The sequence below is a fragment of the Passer montanus genome, unplaced genomic scaffold (assembly GCF_014805655.1).
Source record: "Passer montanus isolate IOZ18808 unplaced genomic scaffold, ASM1480565v1 scaffold1, whole genome shotgun sequence".
In the NCBI taxonomy this organism is placed as follows: Eukaryota; Metazoa; Chordata; class Aves; order Passeriformes; family Passeridae; genus Passer; species Passer montanus.
In genome coordinates, this window is record NW_024356504.1 from 24,842,354 (window position 1) to 24,865,553 (window position 23,200).

Sequence of the window (23,200 nt, forward strand, 5' to 3'; positions counted from 1 at the left end):
ACCACCACTGTGAAATCACCTCTACAGACAAAAATTAAAAAGAGGGAGCAAAATACCTACATATAGAAAAAGCCAGATTCTTTACTTTAAAGACATGTATAATCAGACACTGATAGGTTCAAGAAATTAAATTAAATTATAAATTTAATGGGTGTGTGCTGGTTTTGCCTTTGAAGACATCTTTTTTGGAAGTGTGAGCAACTATTTGTGTTTGGAAAGGAGCGCAGGTCAAGCATCGCAGCACAGCCTCTCTGCTGGCTTTAACTGCTGTTGGGGAGGTGCGTTACGGCCTCGAGTTGTGCATTTGCAGAGAAAATATCACCCCGTCCAGATGCTCAAGTCTGCTCTTTCTGCTCAGAAAACCCCGCACGAGGCTCTCACAGTGTATGAAAAACCAGGGAAAGAGCTCGGCACGTTTTCCCTTTGCATGGTAGAACTTAGAGGTGAAACACAATCATTTCAGTCTTGATCAGACTATCCTTTAGCAAAGTCCTAAGTCTAATTAACCCCCAAAATCGACTGACAAGGTTCATTCCTCTCTGCTGCTGCCTAACTGGTTGTATGTACGCTGGGCATGCAGGACCTAAGTCAGATGCTGCTTTGTTATAATTAGGGCAGCAAATTTTGTTTTCTGTTTGGTACTTGCTGTTACATATTGCATGTAATGTATGGCACTGTTAAGGGAAAAAAATTGGAGTCAAAGTGCCTGGAAAGTTAGGTCTGCTCTGTAGCACTGTGAGATTGTTGACATCTGCCGAGGTTGGAGAGCTCAGTAAGCAGGAAATGGGGTGTCACTCTGAGTGGTAGTTTACCATTATCCTGGCATCCTAATGAAGTGTCTGCAGTGCACAGAGCTTCTGGATGGCATCTTAACGCACGGCTAAGCAAAAGCACTTCTCTCCTTGTCACTGTCATCCATCTGCCTGCACCCTACTGTAGCCAATGGGATGGAACCATGCTACAATGTGCTATAAGCCATTTAGAGTTGCACATTGCATAATCAGTCCCATCAAATATGTAAAAAATGACTATTATTGGTTATTTCCCTCAAACTCTGGCACCTGGAGTTCGATACATTAAAGTTTAACTTTTCTAAGTGCTGTTTCTTCCCATTAATTCCACATATATTTTTGTTAAATGGGAGTGAGTTGCAAACTCATTGTCTTGGGTCTTGCTAGTGGATCACAAAAGTTGTATGAATATTCATTGCAAATTCCACTTTATATTACACAGGATGAATTTATCAATTGCCCAGATAGAGCAGTTTCAACAATTCTCATTTTCTTTTTCAACAACTAATTCTGAGGAATGAATAAAAAGTAAATCAATTTGGATCACAAATTGCTTATTTTCTTTATAGCTAATATTAGTTAGTTTCCACACTTCTTATAGATTTTTTTTTAAAAAACCAAGACAATATTTTACAATACATCTGCAATAGAGGATTGCCACAGTGTACTGAGAGTGATTAAAATTGGGACTTTTATGTTGCATGCTGTAACATTAAAATATCCTGACATTAAAAGTGGTATGAATAAGTGATTTATCTATTAACACATTAAAAACCTGTGTATCTCAGCCAGCATGACTTCCAGAATAGGAAGATTTACCAAACGAGAACAGAGTTTTGGGCAGTTGATGTGTCTGAAAAAAAAAAAAAATTAAGCCAACAGAGTGCTCCCTTTTAAGCAAGTTTTCATTCCCTGATAACACCAAAGCCATCAAGGACTGGGGTTAAGCATTGTGTGACAGAGCAAGCTTCTAAAATGGGCAAGAGCGAGATGAATTGGCTAAGTCGGGTGTTTATTTATACAAACAAGAGGGCAGAACATAATTTAGTTGCATCAGGAATTTTTCACAGACATTAAAACTATAGCAAACATAACAGCAGGGATGCTTGCACAGCAGCACAGTGGGGAAGCTCACAGAGCGTCTGCCCACACTCCGGCTGGCTGTAGCCAGCGCCATAAGTCTCACAATTTCATTAGCACTCGAAAATCCACCTAAACCACCCCGTTCCGATTAAAAAAAATAAAAATAAAAGGAATGAAATAAACAACCCAAAAAAAAAAAAATAAACGAGCAAAAAAATAAGCCCCAGACAAGACCCGTCTTTCTCTCGGCAGCCGAATCAGTTGAGAATTGTTGGAAAAACTCTTGGCAGGCAGATTTTGCTGTAGCAACAGTGTGTGACGTTTTAACCACAGCAGAAATCTTATCCAAAAAAACAGAACAAGGTGAGAAGAGCCTGTAAGAAAATCAGGGAAAACCATGCCTAAAAAGCCAACAACAACAAAAGGTGGCAGATCAATAGTTTGATATTTTATGCAGGATCATAAATCACTGGGTTTTTTTCAGCAGTTCAGCCGTGAGGCTCGAAAGCATAAAAAGAAAGCATGGCTTGTGATAAAATTAGGCATTAATGTGAAGCATAAATGCCATTTAACATTAAACATGCACAAGCCACCGAAATGCCTGGAAAAAGGGAAATGGGTGCTATAGCAAAACTATACAGAGTAAATCAGACATGAATAATGCAGCAGGTCTGAGGAGGGTCACGGGTCAGACCCCAGTACCTTACAAAATAATGAATGCACGTCAGGTTAGAGACATCCATCCCTTCCTAGCCAACGTGAGTTATTGGAGATAAACCCTGGACTTCCTGTTCTGAAACAAAGTGGCTTGTTGTAAACATCTATGTCCATTTAAAATTAATGATTAAAAGAAACATTCGGTGGGATTCTCTTAAGTATTCTTTATGGACACAAGTGCTAAAGGTTACTTTCTTCATTCATTTTTACCCAGCCACTGTTAATGTTAGAGACACGTCATGTTTTCTTCTGTGCCCAAATGTTTATCCAAAGCTCATTTACAAAAGGGCTTATATAATAGTAAGACGGGTTTTTTTCAATGCATTCTTCATTTAGATATAAACAAGAGAGCATCCCCACGGTTTTGCTCTGTTAAAGGGAGCCAGCCCTATTTTTAAAGACAGTAACCCAAATTCTAAATATATTTTCTATGATTCTTTTACACGGCAAAACCATCTGTGATTCACTTCAGAGTATCCTGATCTGCTGAAATTATCCCCTTCGTCTCCCAAAATTTCCCCATAAAATGCAAAGAGGATTAGCCCTCCTCTCATTCTTTATTTGATATATGTGATTATGATGACTTTCCCTTCCAAAATTTTCAGGGGGAAAAGACAGTCTAACTTTCCAAAATAATTTTTTCCCCTCAGATTTTCACCAATTCTTACAATAAAAAGAATGTAATTAAAACCAATATTGTTTCTTTTTATCACAATTGCTCTGCTTCCTTTTCTAGACTTAGCTGGAGAATTTAACAGCTGTTCAGAGTGTTTCCCTTCCTTTTCACCCTGTGCTGCTGGGCTTCATGGTACAGCACAGGGAAGGGGGATAACTTTTTCCCCACCTATTTTTAAAAAATCATGTTTCAGGATTTCCTCCCTACACTTGTGCAAGGTAAAGAGAAAAACATTTTTAAAAAAATTTAAAATCTTTCTCAGGGATCTGAAAGGGAAAAATTTCTAGGAATGTGGAACTGAAGGCATTACAGAAATTAAGCAAATACATAGGTATTGCAACTGAAACATAAGATCTTGCATCTGATCTGTTAAATATTCCATCAACAAGGTCAAGAGTAAAGACAAGCCCAGCCACAAAAACTGAAGCGAGAGTAAGCTTTAATAAAAAAAATGAACAGTTTATCCTCTTCAGCTTCTCAAGTGGAAAAACAAATTCTTTTATACTAGAGAAAAATCAAGCGTGTATAGAGCATTTAAAAAAACCCACCGATATCAACCATTTTAATGAAAGAATACCCAATGTTTTCATGGAACTATAAAAGGGAGCAAGACTAAGTGTTATGGCAAAAAGCCTGGGCTCAGCAGCTTTGTGTGGGAAATGGTGAAATGTGACTGTGATTTATAATGAGAAAAGGTATCTACAACATACAATTTTCTACCTAGCTGCAAATAATAATTCATAGTGATGTCCCTTCCAGATAAAATACCTTTGCAATGTAGGACTCATGTGGTAAAATGATCATGATAAATGTCAGACCAGTGCAGGTAACGGCTTTACAAACCATTAAGATTAGCTGGCTCTTTTTTTTTGATGATAACAGTAACCATGCTGTGACTCTATGTGGTAATAATATCTCAGTACTGATAAATGCCAGAGCCAGGCAGAGGTGTTTATCATTCCCAGTTCAGAAATGCTGACTAAAGTTACCACATGTTGCCTGTTTTTTCTTCTTTTACAATAGACTAACAATTAACAAATAGACTGATGCGCAGCATAATATTATGCAAAATTTCTCTGCTTTTTGTGCTTTATTGCCAACCTAAATATCCCCTGTGTTCCAATACTGATGACTTTGGTACAGTAAGTCCTAAAAACAAAGCTTTCTACCCTTGCCATTCTCTCAACAAATAATTTTTTTAATCAATTAATATTGGGGGAGGGCTATTTTATCATCTTTACAAATATACCTCACAAAAAATTGCAGTTTCTGTGAGCAGCTGAGGATGCAGGGATGTGGTTCCTTATCAGGTATCTGTGTTAACACAGAGCAGAGACAGTTCCATCCAGAGAACACAACAAAGTTTTGCTGTACAACACTTCCCTGTAAATGCTCTGCAAGAGACAAAGAGTGAACCCTTCTTTCCACTGTGCTTGTCCCTGCCTCAGTGTCTCAGTTCCACTCAAGCCCAATGAATTCTCAGGAAAAAAAAAAAATAAAAAAAAAACAAACCCAAAAAACCAACAACCCTGAATTAAAAATTAAACTACTTAGAGAAACTTTATCTGTGGAGTTGCAGGAGAGGCAAGGCAGCCTAAATATAAATATAAATATAAATATAAATATAAATATAAATATAAATATAAATATAAATATAAATATAAATATAAATATATATAGCAATATATAAAATATATAAAAATATATATTAAAATATATATAATTTAACTAATCTAGTGAGATCATAGCATGTCTTGTCATGGCACAGCATGTCCACAGAAGGGCAATGGGACTGGGGCTCAAGTCTGATGAGGAGCAGCTGAGGGAGCTGCTGAAGGAATGTGTTTATCCTGGAGAAAAGGAGACTCAGGAGAGACCTTAGTCCCCCTCTGCAACGAGCTGACAGGAGGTTGCAGCAAGGTAGAGGTTGGTCTCTTCTCCTAAGTAACAAGTCACAGATTGAAAGGAAGTGGCCTCAGGGCAGCTTTAGGTTGGGTATTAGGGAAAATTTCTTCATTAAAGGGATTGCTAAGCATTGCAACAGGCTGACCAGAGCAGTGGGTGAGTCCCCATCCCTGGAGGGATTTAAAAGCCATGTGGATGTGGCACGCGAGGACATGGTCTGGTGGTGGACTTGGCGGTGCTGTGGTAAAGGTTGGTCTTTGATCTTGGAGGACTTTTCAAAACCAAATGATTCTGTAATTTTTTTTAAGCACACCAAGAAACACAAATAAAAAGCCCAAAGAATTTTCACCCCCTTTCTGTAATAAATTAACTTTTGCAAATTTCATATCATTTTCATTTGTAGCTTCAGACCTATTTCCACTGGGCAGTTCACCCACAGAACAAAATTGAACAGTAGTGGCTTGTGGCAGAAAACCTTCAGGGGTGACTGCACTGCAAGACTGAGGGAGGTTGTGCTGTTCAGAAGTTAAGGCTTTTTGTAGGTCAAACCAAAGCAAGACACAAATACACAGAAAGTGTGCTCTTCATTTGTGTTTCACTTTATGATCGCTATTGTCAATTGCTTGACTTCCTATAGAATAAGTCCATAACCCCATAAAGTTTGGGGGTTTTTTATTGGAAACTAATACCTATGCACTGCCTAATTTTAGGTCTTTGTCTTCCATGTCTACATGATGGTTAAAATTAAAAACAATTTCAGTATAAACATCTATATCTGTGGGTACAAAGTATTAATCTCAGCAGGAACTAGCAACACATGCTGAGGAAGGAATATTATCCTAGTAATTTTAATTTTTAAATTAGGCTTGATTGCAGGAAAATTTTAGCTTGAAACTTTTTTTTGGTGAAAACTTTAAATCAAATCACTAATCACCATGTATGCTCATGCAGTACCTACTGCAACTGGGATTTAATCCTGATTGAGATCTCTGAGTGCTAGGGTAATATGAATATTAAAGAGGAACATATACGAAGAATGATAGGTGATAATTTAATCATAGATGATAAGATTGGAAAAGTGTTCTCAGGTTATCTAGGGCATGTAGCATGCAAGATGTTTTCCCTACGTCAGACCTACTGGTACCTTATCTAATCTGTGCCTAAATGAAAGAACCGTTGTACATGACTTTGCTTTAGTTGCAACATCTTAGACAAATCGATGACAATATCAGCCAAATCTTTCCCAAAAAACTATGAATCATGGTAAAACAGGAAAACATACCTTAACAGAAATGGTAGAACTGTTGTGATCACCCCAAAGGAGAGATTAAAGTCCTTAGTGCTGTGTTCTTTATTGCTAATTTTAAATTCAAAACACAGGGATTTTTTCCTCCAAAAATTCCAGTTGTGAGATGCTATGAGAAAATAGCTACAGTGGAACAGTTTTTTGAATAATTTTTCACAAGATTGGACTACTAAAAACAATAGCAAATTTTATGTTTCCAAATATGATGGGGTGTTAAAGACAGATTCATATATAGACTGGATTTAATTATGCTGAATAAAAAAGGACAACAAGGATTAGATGGAAAGTGCACCTATCACAGAAGCTGCATCACTGAGCAAATGTAATTCCAGAGGATAATTCCATTTAAGATGTAGGTCTCTTACTTCTTGGGGGTATTTGATCTAAGGAAGGTGGTCTATCCGTCTAATAAAATACGTTAAAAGTAAAAAAAAATTGTCTGTGAACCAGGAAATGCTTTCTTAAGATTAACAGAGAATTTTTAGACTTTGTAAACACTTTTGTTCTCTGTTAAGGTGAAAGAAGGTATGTAATATTCTGGTTTTTGCCGCATATTCATGATGACTTTTCTTGTAAAGTACCAGCTACAGCACTGTGCAAAGCAATATCCTAATGTGACACTCAAGTGGTTATTTTCTTTTTTTTTTTTTTCCTTTAGAAATCCAGGACAACGCCACTCGCATCAAATGCATAAGGGGCCTGGTAAAGAAGCTCCCTAGACCCAACTATGACACGATGAAAATCCTTTTTGAACATCTACAGAAGTAAGTAGAACTGTGCTACTCTCAGATCAGTAATTTCAAAAAAATAAATCAGTATGTGGTGTCCTAATCCTATTGCAAGTGTCATCCAAAATTCCAAAGATAATTACATTCTTTGGAAAAACTAAGCATGATTTATGGTATCTATGTATATCCTATTCCTACACAAGAAATCAAGATGCCTAAACAAAATTCCAAATTTTAACCCAAGTAGAAAGCAGGACAATTTTGTTTCCTTCAATGCAGCCACAAACATTGGGGTTACCATGTCACAGGTGCACTGAATTGGGCAAACGCAGCATGTTCCAGATTGCATTCACCCAGTTTGACTGAATTTCTCCAGGGATGGCCTTTTGGATGGTCGTGTTTTGAACACTGTTCAATCACCTGTACTGTCATTGTGATATGCTGATGTCAGACACAACCTCTCTCAAGAATACATAGCAAGTGCTCTTGTCCCTCACAAGGAGCTCGTGACAACACAGAACACCTAAGAAATGCTGAGGAAATATTTGGAAGTGCACCTTTGCTCTCCTAATATTGCTGAGATACCACAGAGGCAGGAAAACAGCCCTGTGAGGTTGCCCCTCATCATTCCCCTGTGGTTTCCACTCTCATTGAGCTGCATTTGCAAGAGACATCGACCCAAAAAATCAACCCAGGGTGTCACGTTCACCTCAGGTTTTCTTCTTGTGCTTCATGGCATTAACAGCAAAGGTGTACGTAGCTGGCATGGCTCACTCAGACACCCACCAGAGCTGTTTGACCTGCAGGATGGCCTGGAGGCCTCAGGGTAGGGATATGGGAAGGGCAGGGTCCTGTGACCCTGTTCCTCCTTGCTGTTGGCACTACCCAGGCTGTTTTCTACAGTCACTTTTCAGCCAAACTACCCCAAAAACTGAAGGGACATCAGGATCTGGGTCCCTTCAAGGCACAGAGGAGTATTTCATCCCAGGAACTGACCCAGTGAGGGAGTGATAAAGGCTCCAAATCAAAGACCACTCTGAGCTTATAATGAATGATGCCTTTATAGCAACCATTTCTTGGCATGTGCATGTAAGAGATGTAGATCCTTTATCTTGTTTCGCGGCTTCCAGCTGAAATGGTAAAATGAAGTTCATATCGTTGTGGGAATGTCCCCATTTCATTAAGCATGGAAGGATTTTAAGCAGTCCATAAAATGACTGAGTTTGGCCTTGCAGAAAAACAGTTTCCTGTGTGTTCATTTGATGCACTGTGTGCACACATTCTCTCCTTCAGCAGGTTATCTAGAAAAGGATGATAATTTATTGCTGGCAATGGAAGAATAATAAGGGAAATTATTTCCTGGGAAGAACATGAGTGCAAGGAGTGGGTACACGCTGTCAGCACAGATATGCCATATACAAAATTTACTGCACTCTGTGTGGCATTGATCTTAACCTGAAAAAGTTTTGTTGCCATGTCTTAGGGGAGAGATATCAGGTATACACAATAAGTCTTTGATCTCATAGTTAAATCACTTGATTGAGACTCGGGAGACGTGGGTTCAGTTCTTGGCTTTGACCGGATGTTCTGGGTGACCTTGGGTAAATCATTTAATCTCCCTGTGCCTTGGTTCCTTGTTTACAAAATGATGATAATACTTCCTTTGTCTGCCTTGGCTTTTTAGAGCATAATCTATTTGGGACAGCAATTGTTTCCTGCTGTGGATGTGTAGAATAACTGGCAAAACTGGACCTACACTGGTGGATTTTTCAGAGAAAAAAAAAACAAAAGGAAAAAATAAAACTGCTAAAATAGAGGAAATAAAATACCAATAGTTCATAATGCAGAGGTATACTGAGGCAACACAGTGGCACAGGGTGATGGAAGGCAGGAAGATGTGACAGTGAAGCCATTTGGGGGTTTAAGCATTAGGGAAGTAATTGTCTGAGTCTCTCTGAAGAAGGTCAATCTTCTTCTGTGCCTCAAACACATCCTCAGGAAAAGATAGGGCTATTCCATAGGATTTGCTCCATTGATATGGAAGCAACAGTAGAATAGATATTGAAAGTACAAAAATATCCCCCCCAAAAAATAAAGCATGTGTGTTCTCTTGAACTTGTTGATGCTAAAGATGGGGGGTGAGTCTGAATGATCTCATGTCTCCATAAATAAGAATGAAGTAGTGTATTTACATTTTCAGTAATTATATGATGCTTATATTATGCAAATAGAGACAATGTGTGTTTGTTTGAATCAGTCTAGGAAACATGACCAGTTTGCAGAGGTTACAAAATGTAGAGTTATATTCATTTTGGGGGCACTCTTCAGAAGAGGAGTGTCAATGTCCCTCACCATGGACTTGCACCTCCCCCTTTGATCAGAGGGCTTTCTCAGGGCAAGTTACAGGAGTTTCAAAAGTTTCTGGTTAGTTGGAAAGATAACTAAACTGGCTTTATTTGAGGCATATTACTGCAGTTTCTATATTTGCTGTTTGAGATGGATGTTCTTCCCAGAATTGAACTGGTCTCCCCATCAGGGGATTCTGATGGGGAGAAGATGAGGGAGTTATCCTGTTATCCTGCAGTTATCCTGTTTCCATGGCATTACCCTTCTCCTACTCCTTTCTTTCCTGTCAGACAGACAGAACAGGGCTATACAGACCTGGACTATGGGGCTGTCCAAGCCTGTGACTTCTATACTACACGTGAAAGCATCTGTCTCACTGACACTCAGCACAAGAATCCAACCTTTGCCTTATCCTAAGCCATTCTGCAGAAATCCAGTCTGCAGGAGCAGGTCCAGATCCAGCAGAAATAACAGTGAGAAATGCGCTTCAGAAGGAACCTCCTTAGAAACCCAGACAAAGGTGGTGATGAGAGAGTCTGTGAGAAAGGCCTGGCAGCAGGGATTAACACTTGTGCCATATATCTCTCTTCAGCCAAGCTCTCTGAAGCTGTAAGAAGTCACAGTGAAGTGTATGCAGCCCACAGGATGTGGATTAAAAGCAAAGTTGAGGTTGCAGTACCTGTTCTTTCAAGTTTTTTTGTGTTTGATAGGAAAAAACACAACCCGCTGATGTCCCTGTTCATCTTTCCATGAAATCTCTTCTACTTAAAAGCAAAATAGACAAAATATGGGGCTGAACAGATATATCACATAGCTCTGTCAGTCTAATTCCATAAGGAATCATTCCATTATGACTCATGCTGGAAATAATTGAGCACAACTACTATTAGGCTATTCATGCTTCTTCCCAAAGATGAACAAACCAAACATAGACATTACACAGGAAAGAAACAACAAAAACCCAACCTGAGTAGAGATTTTCCTGAATAAAGGGCTACAGAAAACAGCCTGTTCTACTCGAATATGTTTAGAGAATATTTGCTTGCTCTATACAGCCCATATATTTCCGCCCCATACACCAGTTCCACAGGTCTCCTCTCTTTCCTCTTCCTTACTCATATCTGACTTTTACTCCCAAATGAAGTGAGCTAATCACAGGTACCAGATAAAACTGATGCACCTTTCTGGTCCTGTTTTTTTGGGTGCACACAGGGCATCAAATGATGCAGAAACCTTGCCTTGTCTCTCTGCACAAACATGAACTGAGCACAACGAATCCCTATCTGAGAAACCATTATATGTACCCAATAATTTACTCACAAAATTGTAATACAACTCAGACAGAAGGAAATTTTACTCTATGTATTTTATGACCTGCTTTCACCACAATACCTTGAGGTAGCTGTTACACACCCATTGGGAAACCGAGTCACGAGAAATTTAAATTACTTAAAGTCTCAGCATAAACCAGCAACACAATTTAAAATCCTGGATGGGAATTTTTTTTTTATTTGCACAGGAGCTTCTCCAGTGACCACAAATCTTGTCATTTCTCCCTCATGCAAAATGCAGCAGGGAGGAGGAGCACCCTGGCTGGGCTCTCAGCACTGCACTCCGAGCTGGCGAGGGCGGACGCCGCTCTCCTCCAGGAGCTGTGTGCCTGCGCTACACAGCACTGTGCCTGAGCTCATGAGCTGTGCTTATTAATGTTAAATTAATGAATCGCAGCCTGCTCTGCTTATTAGGTTGAGCTCCGTGCCACCACGAGGCAGCTCTGCGACTCCCAGACCCGGGCTGTGTCACATCTGACCAGGCTGGAGCACAGGACAGCCAAGCTCCGGTCTGGCTGTACCCATCCGTGTGGACACCCCTGCAAGGGGATGTGTTAGAGACAAAAAAACCCTCTCCTTGCTCCCGATTTCCCTGCACAAAGGCAGGATAATGTGTGTTATTTACAAACCCATAAAAGGGATGTTGAAATAATTAAAGGGGAAGGCAGAGGCCAGCTCCCATCCCTCTGCCTTACGTGGAAAGCGCGGAACCCAGATGCCCAACTGTGGAAGATATTCTTCCAGCAGCAGCATCTGCCTCCTTGGCAGCCACTTCAGGCAAGTTGTCTGGGGAGCTCTGCAGTTGCCTCTTGGTTTATCACGTGGATCTCTTAATGTGCCCTATCTGGCTGGCTTGTCCAGGCAGGAGCTGATTTGTTTTAATTCACCCTTGAATCCAAGAAACTCCATTTATTTTGCTCCATTTTTCCCATACTCTACATTGCATGGCAAGTAATTTTCAGATGCCATCCAGGCTTTCTGCCCTTTCAGAAGGGGAATGATGATTTTCTTCCTGATTGTCTTCCCCCTCTGCCCAAATTCCTCATTCTTACTATTAATTGTTTGCATTGATTTCACTGGAAATAGGCTCCTCATCAAGGGTAGAACTATATATCTAAGACAAACCCACTGATATTAATATATTATCTAACAAAACTCATAGGTATTAATATTCAGCTGTTTTGACAAAAAAAAAAACCAAAAAAAAAAAAAAAAAACCCCAAAAAAAACCAAACAAACTTCCCCCATGTTCATAGGTTTATGAACAGGAAAAAATGTCCAACCCTGACAAACAGTGGGGAGGAACAGTCCCCCCACCTCAAACCTCACATACTTTGGCAGCAACATTATGAAAAGTCAAGGTTTTTACAGACTATATACAACTGAACAGAATTGTTTCTACCTATTAAAAACTAAGGGGAAAAAAGAAAATTAAAAAAAAAAAAGAAAATAAAGCAGAGCCATGCATAGCCAGCAGCACACAGTAGCCTGCACACCCGGACACAATGACAATGTGATGACAAATCCAGCAGCAGTACCCAGGACTCTGAGGGAAAACCAGAAAATGAAGTTAAAGCACAGCATATAGTAATGCTATATGGGATGTCTGCAAACTTTTTTTTTTTTTTTTTTCCCCTCCAAAGTTGGTGGAGGGAAGATGTAGCAAACATATGTGATTTTCACTTGCTAAACTACATGTCATATCAGCAGTTTTCAGGCAGGCTCATGTAATAAATGTAGGCTCAGGAGAGACCTTTTCTCACACAGCAAAAGAACAGATTACACTGAGAACTGTGCAAGTTTTCTGTTAAGAAAAATAATAATAAAAAATAATAAAGATAAAAGCTACTGAAAACTAAAAACAATCCCCAAAATGGAAATACTCTTCCAAAAGAAAAGTTTATTTGGGAAACCTCAGTGAACCTGCGAAGACCTACAACCCAAAATGTGGAATGGGCACTTAAGTTTTCCCTCAGGAAAAATGCCCAAATTTTAGAAAGGTACAGAAGCCCTTAAATGAAGGCACAAGAAAAACTATTTGTTGAAATTATTTCCTGAATCAAGACCTTTCTTTATAATCAGGCAACTCACGAGCAGGTTTTGGTTTCCAGCCATGGGACAGCAGCAGAGAGAAAAGTTTAACTGTGCTCCTACAAGCTTTGGAGGAACAGTTGCTGGAAATGCGAGGAGGAAAAACACCCTCCGGCACCAGAGGAGTAAGTAGGTGGGCAGACCAGTTACATAAAAAAACTCAGGTATAGCTTACTGGCATTTTAATATTTATATGAAATTATTTAATCATCTTTTAACTGGAGAAGGGTAAATATTTATTGAGATGCACTTTTGCGCATGTGCTTTTCTCAGTTTCAACTACGGAAGAGTTTTACAAAGAAGCTGGAGCAATGCCAACACTCATCCCATGTACCACAGCTTCCCGGGGCTCATTTTGGGGGGGAAGGAGAAGAATTAAACCCTTTTCCTCTCTGTTAAGCACACAACAGTCTACTAAACTCACCCTTTGGAAGTAAGTGGACACAAGAAAATATGTACCAGGCCCAAGTGTGCACAGGACAGGAGTAGTAGTAGATTTTAGGTTAAAAGGGAAAAAAAAAAAAATCCAGTCTCTCAGAAGCATCTTTGAGCATTTTGATTTTGTATTTTTTGGGGTTGGGGTGACCTGCTACCGAGGGTTTTGCAGTCATGCCAAATCCTGCTTTTTGAGGAATAGGAAAATTTACAAAATTTAGTTCTTCCCCAAAGAATACCTTACTGCTTAGTGCTTTCAACAAGAAGCACGATGAGTAATTAAAGCCACATTTTCACCCCTTGCTTCCATCTATTTCCGATTTCCACAACTGTATTTAAAAATATAAACCCTGATTTTCATAACAGTCAGGCAAATAATTGCACTCGGTACTTTTCAATGCTACCAAGTACTGAACTGGTGTATCAGCAAATAACAGAATGATAAAAATAATTAACATAGTTTTAATTTAAATATTTATGACACAGTTGACTCTGTGGCTGCACGGCACCATTGTGCTGAGTGCAGTACACAAACCCTGATAGATAGAGCCCCTGTCTCCAAGAGCTCCTATTGTTCATCCCACATTACTCAATATCAAACAATCTCAAAAAAGCTTTTCAAACATTAATTAAATCTCCTAACTTCCTTTTCAGGTCAGTAAGTTTTATTATCCGAGTTGTGTAGATAAAGAAAGTGAGGAATGGAGAGGGTGAGGCACTTTCCCACCACGACACAGCCAACACTTCTCACTTCCACTCTTTGCTGGCTCCCCAATCCCCCAGTGGAGCCCCCCAAGCCTTTGAAGGCTCATCCATGTGCTGCGGGTGTACGTGTGCATCTGGCCAGCACATCCCAGGCAGGGCTGGTTACTGCTAAGGACTCTTCAGTTAATCAGGACCACGTGAGAATCCTGCTTCTGGTTTGCACTCGCATCAGCTTTAGCAAAATATCACCGGCGGAGTTAATTTAAGGGATTTTGTAACCTCTTAATATTGCTTGGGGTTAGTGTTCTTTCCAGCTCAAATCCTTTTTTGTTGGCCAAAATTAGGAATGCTCAATTCATTACGAACGCTCTGTCCCCCTTTTTTTCTTTTTTTTTTTATTTGGGGAGATTGGGCCCTAAGACACGAATGTCCACAACAAGGTCATCAAAGGGTAAATTGCAATGCTTTTCATTTTTGTGCCTAAAGATATGTGATTTTTCTCAGAATTAAGGTTGTGAAAGAAATAATTTGTTTGAAGTTTCTCAGATATTCATTGGAACTTAAAAAAAAATAAAATAAACTAAAACAAAAAAGGCTTTAAGGCCAAAATGTTCTGTGTAAAATAATTAATATAGCACAATAGGATCTATTCTACTATTGATTGAAAGGGAATTTATGCAGGTAATTCATTAAGGCTAGTGAGAGTTTGGCATGTAAATCCCCCAGTACTTTGATGGGAAAACAGACCCTGATTTTTTTTAATTTTTTTTAATAAGATATAAAATACGTGACTTTCAGTGACAAATATATAAAAAGCAAAAGCAAATACCTGAACAACTAGGCCCCTGCTCTGTAAGGGTTCTGAAATGACATTAGATCAAATCCTTTTTCACACACTGCAAAAGATGCAACTATCATTTCAATCACCATGTTAAGAGAATCAATACAATTTTTCCTTCCAGAGAATGGTGCTTTACATTCCAATATTTGCAGGCTATCACCTTCATACATCTCTTTTTGTGGTCAAGTGCATGATTACTACTTCTGACAGGGTATTGGCCATTTTCTTATGAAGATCTACAAATTCTTGTAAATAAAAACCAATCAGAAAAAAAAAAAAGAAGAGCAAATCTGTGGACTGGAATGCACTCTACTTGTAATGGGAACAAAAAGCTGGCAATGAAATATAAACCTAAATCACAGCAGAATGACCTACTTTAAGGCATTTGCCAAAGAGACAGTGTTTTAGACAGCTCCTCTGAAGTAGCGTCTTTATGTCTATGCCATCTGCAGATTTATTATTGTGCTTTAGAAAAAAAAAAAAAAAGAAAGAAAAAAAATAAAAAGGAAAGAAAAACCTACAGTATGCCTGAACAAAACTCAGCTTCATCTATAGAAAGATTCCAGTACTGTGGGCACCACACCCACACCTACTGATGTGGTTCAAGTTTTTTCTTTAGAGGCACCTAATTAAGAAACCCTGACTCATTTACATGGATACGTTTGATCTAAATTACACTCCAAACCACACCAAATTAGGAGCATCTGTGAATGCGAAGTGTTTGTTCCCAGTGCCTGGTAGAACAGGGCCAGTTCTGGACGGCACATGTTCAAGTGACGAAAAATATTTCAGATGTAACATACTTCTGAGACCCACTTTTCCACTAATAATTCATAATGAGTTAAACCAGTATCTCTGCTTCAGCAATTATTTCAGGCTGGGGAAAAAATGTCATTTTACTTTTTAAAAGAAGGGTGGGGGGAAAAGCAGGAGTGGGCAACCACCTATTTTGGTGGGGCATTAACACAACCATTAGTTACAATTCAAATCTGTGCAGTGCATTTGTTTTCAGATATACTTTACACCTAAAGCCTGGACCAAAGGAAAGTATAAATTAATGATTGGTTGTTGTTCACAAACAAGACCTTCTGCCTTGGTGAATGGTCTTCCCTTATTAATCAGTTTTCCAGAGGAGTCCGGGCACAAGGCAGGGTCTCAGCCCAAAGAGGCAGCACCTTACATAATAGTAACATGAAAAACTCAAGACCACCAGATTTGAGAGTGATGCCTCCCTTTCCAGGCTGCCTTGCTGGTGGCTGACTGTGCCTGCTTGCAGCCCAGAAAGCCACTCTGTACAAAAACGGGTCCTGTGGCAATTAGGAAACTTTTATCCCGCTTTCCCATCTCCCACTAAGAGCGAGCAGGGGGGCTGCAGAAGCCACTGGTTGCTGCTTTGCTGCCTTACTGACAAACTGAATAAAAAATAGCCTTAATCTCACTCTAAGCAGCCCAAGAACCGAGGAGTGTAAATCCGAATTCCACGCTGGGTTTGCAATTCCCAGCCCACTGGCGCAATTTGGCACGACCATTGGGTTTGGCCCATAGTGTTTGGCAGCCACCTTTTATTCTTCCCATCTTTTATACTTTGTGAATAGTCCAAGTTACATAATGCCAGTGACAATTTGTTTATGGCGAGCGTTGGAGTCACTGTTTTATGATTACATTCAAACTTGAAGCCACATTTTGACATCTAAGGATCATCTTGCATTCTCGTGTACTCTATACAATGAAGGTTTGTGTTCCAGTGAGGAGCAGGGGGGGAGGAACTTTATAAATAACATGACTCCTTTTGTCTGAAGAGATTTTAATACATTTGTCTGATCTACTGTTTTTGCAGTAGCTAGAATATAATTTGAATATATTAATATTTTCAGCAACTGTGCTGAGAGAGCCCAGTTAATAACTTATGCATGGGTGTATAGATACACTTCAGACAGAGGTAGTTTTTTGCCCTTATGTTGGTAATACTTAGAAACACACAATGAAAGAGCCTGTTCTTTCCTCCTCTTTGTTGTGGGCATGCATTGTGATGGTATGGAGCCAGTGTTCTTTCTGTTGTCTACACAGCCTGGATTCAATAAGCGGTTATATATGCATATTATGACAATGTGGTCAAGGAAACCAGATTTTTTTACTATACCTTCATGTGCCTGTACAGTATAAAATCTGGTATTTATTTTTCTTGTCCTCATTCAATATGTTAACAAAATCATAATTTGATACAGGTTATGTTCACTTTATAATTAAAATTATAGAGTTAGATGAAAATACAGCAAGATGTTGCTGAATGGAAAATATTTATCTTTTCGTACATTACGCATTATGGTGCTATGTAAAATCATAAATCTGTGAAGCAGCTCTCTCCAGCCAATTTGCCTCCTCCCCTGGTCCACAAGATGCAACCAGTTACCTCCTTTAAACTGAGGATTATACACCCACCCCAGTCCTAACATTAGATAGCACTGTCACATCCTCTCCAGAGCTTTGCTGTGGTCTTCCAAAAGAAGACCCCTTACCATGGAGATAAGCCAAGAAAAAGGAATTCAGAAAAGGTCTGTAATTTTTCTGGCTCCTCCTGTAGCTCTCCCAGAACCTTCACAGAAAAGCACAAACTTTTTTGCACCATGTTCTCTGTGTCAGCACTAGACTCAGGCTCCCCAGACCACCTCAGGATAGCACTTCATCCATCTGGAAACTGTTCTCACCTCCCAGATCATTGCCATCCACACTGCCAAGTGCAGGCCTTCACCAAACACCATCAGCAGCCACCATACAGTCAGCCTAGGGCATATGGGACAGCCCCAGAGCATATGGAAGCTTTCCAGCAAGTGAAGTTTACTGGGAACATCAGTTTGCCTTGTTCAAACTCTCAGTCCAGGGAGGATTTCCACAGGGCTGTGGCAGCAGTAGTAGCAGGCAACTTTTACCACCTCAGACAACCCAGATTGTTTCCATGTCTGGATAAGGGTCTCATAAAAGTGTCATCAGGATAAGGAGTTTTCATTCCTTCAGAGCATCTACCCCATGGAAGTCACTGCAGTTGCTCTGGACTCAGAGCCAACCCTGAGATTTCTGCCACAGGGCAAATTTCAAGTCTTGTAGAACACATTTTGGATCTCACCTGGCCTCTATGGTGAGGAGCTGCTTAACCTTTCCAAATTATACAGTATGAGCTTTCCATTACTTTTCATATTAAATTAAGTCTGTCCAGCTCTGCATCCTGAAACTACAATGTGTGCTTGCTAAAGAGGCGCTTTCTACGTTTGTAAATCCCTTACAAATATTCACTTCAAGCTAGACAATTTCTGCTGGAGAGGCAGCACCTACAGAGAGGTGTCCTGAAAGCTGCTTACTGTGCGAGTTGTGCAAAGACTGATGACTGATATCAGGGCCTTGATATCCACAGCAAGATTGTCCCTCTTGTTCCTAAGTCCTTCAATCTCTGTTGAACATGATCTGGGTTAGGAGGTCTAAGAGACTCATCTATGTTTTCTCACCAGTTTTTTTAACTGTAGATTTTGATCAGGGTTAGACAGAAGCAGATATTGGCAAGTCTGGTCACTTGAAGCTTCAAAGATGAAAGAAATACAACTACTGAGAGAGGTAGGGCTGACTGTGTAGAGTATAAAGACTTTGTAAAGTATCTAAGGCAGTTAGACCAGAGTCATCTGAGACCAGCACATGTGTGAATGGGTATTTGACTTTAAAGGAACTAATGAGAAAATTCAAAGCTAGTTTAAAGCCAGGAAATATTGCAGAACTTGCAGTACTACAAAGGGTGCTTCATAGAAAGACACAATATATGGAAAATCCTCCACTCCAGGCAGTCCCTGCATTTAGTGCAGCAGACTAAACACGTGCACAAAAAAATAAACATCAAGCTAAGGTGAGCGGACAAGACAGACAAAGTGTAAGTAGAAAAGACAATGCTGACATAGTAAATTCATTGCTCAAGGGCGAGTAAAATGTAAATAAGTTTAAAGGAATCAAAGACTCATGGCACATACTCACTAGTGCATTTAAGAGCTGCGTTCATCCTACTCGTGCTCAGTATCAGGGCTGAAACAATCGTGGTGCTGGGAGGCATGTTAAAGCATCTTTCAAATCTGATACAAATGCAGTGCATATATATTGCAATCGTAGCTTGTGGAGAGCTCAGAACTGAACCTAGGAGAGGAGGAATCCTGGTCGAGGTCAGATCCCACAGAAAATAAAATCATCTCTGTTGGGTGGATCGCTGCAAAAAGACTTTCATTTTAAACAGGATGGTGACAATATGGGATAAAAAATACGGATTTTTTTATACTGGGGACAGTTAATAAGCCAACATTTGAAATTTTTTTCATTATTTAAAAAAGACTGGAAACAAAATAATTTATGAAGTAATTGCAATGCTTTGAATTGATGTTTTTGAAGGTTTTTTCCAAACCAAATGTTTCAGTGATTCTATGATACAAAAATTCACAGAAAAAGGAAAACCTTGTTGAGAGTTTGTTCCCTGACTTTGTGGAATTCTTTGCCACATTCAACGTCAAAAAATTACTGTGTTTCTCACAGAACTGAATAATTAATTCATGACACTGGACAAAACCAATGTGTTGATAGTGATACTGTGTCTTTCATGGGCTGCTCTGCACCCACGAGCAAAGATGAATTTCTGGGCAGGATGTCTACAGCTCAACATCCCAGGCTGAAATTCCACTCAATTGCCCCTTCTGGGCTCTAAGTCAGAAAGTAAACCTGTCATATCCAGGGCTGACTTATTTGCTGTCAGCTGGATTATAGCACAGAAAGGCTGTAATTGAAGGCTGCAAGAGGTTATAGATTGAACATAGTCAAAAGCAGTAACTCCACTTAGTAAAAGTAGATATCATCCAAAATGAGAAAAGTTAAGCTCATATGAGGTGAAATTCTGACTCCACTGTGGCGTCCAGTTTCTGGGATTTTTGTCAGTGACTTTCAGAGTAATCAAAATTTCACTCACTGCCCAGAGAGAGATGCTGCAAAGGATGTGATGAAGTGAAAGTTAAAATAACTCTTAACCTGGGGCTTCCAAAATACATTTTCTGAGCAGAAACTGCTGCCTAACTCAGTGTTTTTGTGATGTAGCGATGCAGACAGCCCTTCAGGGTACCAAGGGCATAAAACTGTGCCAGTGGAGTGCAGCTGGGATGAGCAACCAGAGCCACCCTGCTGTAAATATTGAAGCTCCCATTGTTCAGCACCCTGTGGGACATAGGGAACTGCACTACTTAGGCATAGTTAGGTACAGTTTGTGGGAAGTGATTTTAGAAAGCTGTAACATCACTGCATACCTGTGGCAGTGCTGGCACCTTCCACCTGAGGCCCTCCCTTGAAACGCAGAGATTACAGGAAGAGAGAGCATGGAAGTGTCTGACAGATGCACTAATTTTACTGGGAGCAGGAGGATTAAATTATAATACAGAGTCTCATCATCTTTCTACCTTTCATGTGACTAAATCTCAACCAAAGGATGCAGTTGATGTGCCTCTGGGAAGAAGGGACAGAGGGTCTCCTGTGTGTTTTCCATATCCCCTCTGCTCTGGGTGTGCTGCTCAGAGTGGCTTCTGTCACTGAGGTACAAACCAGAGCTGGTGGCTCTGGTATTTTTTACCATTTACTTTCTGTTTGTCCATCATTAAGCACATCAAAGCCTCGGTGTCCCCATCAGGAAACAATGCTGTTAATAACATTAATCCACCTTTATTAAGAGCCTTTAGCTCTATGGAGGAGCACCAAATATTATTAAGACAAAGACAAGAGGATAATAAGGAAACGTGTTTTTTCCCTTGCTGACCTACTTTCTAACCTCACTTTAAAATCTTCCCTTGATTTTAATTATGCTTAATCTAAAGCTAAGCTCACAAATCTAGCAAACTTAAGGGTTGCTTTTAAAGTGAATTTTCTCGCCTGTCAGAGTTCCTCAAGCTTTCTGTGCTACAGTCAGGAGTTTATTTCCAGCCAGGCACAGAGCTGGGGCATTTCTCTGCCAGCACGGTGGCTGTTGGGCTCCTGAGCTCAGGCACCACCTTGCTCCACTCGAGCCTGGGCACCACAACATTCTTCACAGAACAATTGCAGTCCTTTTCTCATCAGCCATAGCCAGAGGCAGCAATAAGGGTGAAGGATATCTATCATGAAAAGTCCAGTGTCAATGTGTTCCCCCAATTTATTTACTGACCTTCAATGCAACAGCCATACTCCTGACCCTCATGAGATGAAGCCTAAGGGGAAATGGCACTGAGCACCAATTCCATATCCTGTTGTTCTGTGGTCTAAATTAAGTGCTAATTAATTACCACTGGCATCTTTGGCATTGCCTGTCAAATTGGATTTAGGATATCCTTTTGCTGTTTAAACAAATAGCCCTACATCTAAAGCTAAAATCCCACGTGTCAGCATTTTCTTTACTTTTAAATTTTTATTTTAAAATCCACTGAGTATGTCCATGGATTTTGCAGGTAGAATTCAAATAAAAGAAACAGGAATTGATATTGTCAATTTTGATTAATAGTCCCTCATTAATAAACATCCTGTTATTCAGTTTCCACCTGCAGTTGCTGATGTTGCCTGGAATCAATTAACTCATATAATTTGATTTATTTTACAAAGACATTTTTGGATGTGCTGTGCTGATGATAAAGGTTCTATATTTACAATTCGTGATTTAAGCGAGATTGTTCCTAACTGCTTTTTATTTGTAATGTTACAAGAAAGCTTCGGGCATTCTTGAACAAAAATATTTAAGCAATTTAAAAAGTTAAAGCTTTATTTATTTAAAACTATCTGTTGCCTTCTGAACCACACAGGCCACAAAATCACACAAATTTAGAAACTATAACAGGTTGGTCTTCACAACAAGCTAGTTGTTCTGGAGAAAAAAAATATATATCAGAAGTAGAATTAAAAATAAATTTTAAAAATATCAAGCAAGCAGAAGTTACACCACCAGCAAAAAATACATTTTAGGCATTAAGGTGATATTCTTCTGTCTGAACTCTTATTATTCTATGTAGTCTCACACTGCCTTTATCACTCTACTGTCCAAACACCTATAAGAAGTACATCAGCATCTGCCCAACATCTGCCACAGGGGGTTTTGCTGTCTCACATCCCCTCCCCAAAGACAGGCTTGTGCTCACAGTGCCTGTGTGGTTTTTGGGCAGGGATTTGCTCTTGTTTGAGCTTAATTTTCTGCTACAGGGGTACAAAAGAAGGCAGAAATTAATGCCTTGTGCACAGAGCTGCAGGCAGAGGAGTCCAGGATGCTCCTTGGGGAAGTTCACGGCCTTCAGCTGACTCCTAACAAAAGCTGTGCCCAAACAGGCAAACTGCAGGCACAACAGCAACATGGAGCACAGAGATCTGTCCTTAAGAGCACCAGTCAGAACCAGTTTGAATTCACCACAAAAAATTAAAACCCAAGCCAAACTGGGAGGACAGAGTGCTGGCTGCCAGTAAATGGAAGAACCTAGCAGGTCACCCAGTTTGATCAGTTTTCCAAAACAGAGGCCTGGAATTTTAGTAATGGGGAAGATTTTGTGGAAAGATATTGAATCCATCTCTTTGATGCAATTTGTTGATGCAGCAATCCCAAGGCTGAGGTGCAGATAAACTCTTAACCCCCTCACAGTTCCTCAGTGGAGCAGGAGCACCTCCCCTTGTGCAGAAGAACAAGCAGGACTTCTCCAAAGCACTTTCCTGAATGAAGCCCCTGTAGAACCTGCAGTAACTTTAGATACCCAAATGTGTTTTTACATGCTGTCCTCAGCCACCCAGAAGATAAAGTCTTTCTCCACCAGACAGACATTCTGTGAGGCGTGTGCAAAGGCAAGAGCCCACATGCTCTTCTGCAGGGCTGTCGCATGGGAGGCAAAGTTCACCCAGCGCTGAGGAGACTTTATTTTTAACTGTTCTCTTATTAAACCAGGCTAAGCCAGAATAAATGCCTTTCCTCAGCTTTTCACAGTCTATTCAGCCAACTGTGAAGCAATGTGTGGAGTTAGTTTAGTTATTATTCTCATTTAGGGCCAGGCTCCAAGGCAGTTTATCCAGGGAAGGGCTCATGCTGTGAGATATGTGGGGGATCCCCTGAGGAAGCCCATTCTCCACCAGGGCCCTGTCAGCTGTCCAGGTACTATATATAGCCACCCAATGGTCACATTTAAACCCTAGTCTGTGGAGGAAGACAGCATCAAGTGCTCGTTCTTGTATCCCAGAGCAA

At 40.0% G+C, this 23,200-nt stretch overlaps 1 protein-coding gene across 1 annotated transcript in view; it reads left to right on the plus strand.

Annotated features, from left to right (window-relative positions):
- ARHGAP15 (Rho GTPase activating protein 15) overlaps positions 1–23,200 on the plus strand; it is a 322,265-nt gene that overhangs the window by 291,744 nt on the left and 7,321 nt on the right. The window contains exon 14 of the mRNA XM_039702307.1: positions 7,137–7,242. Coding sequence (XP_039558241.1) covers positions 7,137–7,242 — 106 coding nt within the window. The remainder of the gene's footprint in view (positions 1–7,136; positions 7,243–23,200) is intronic.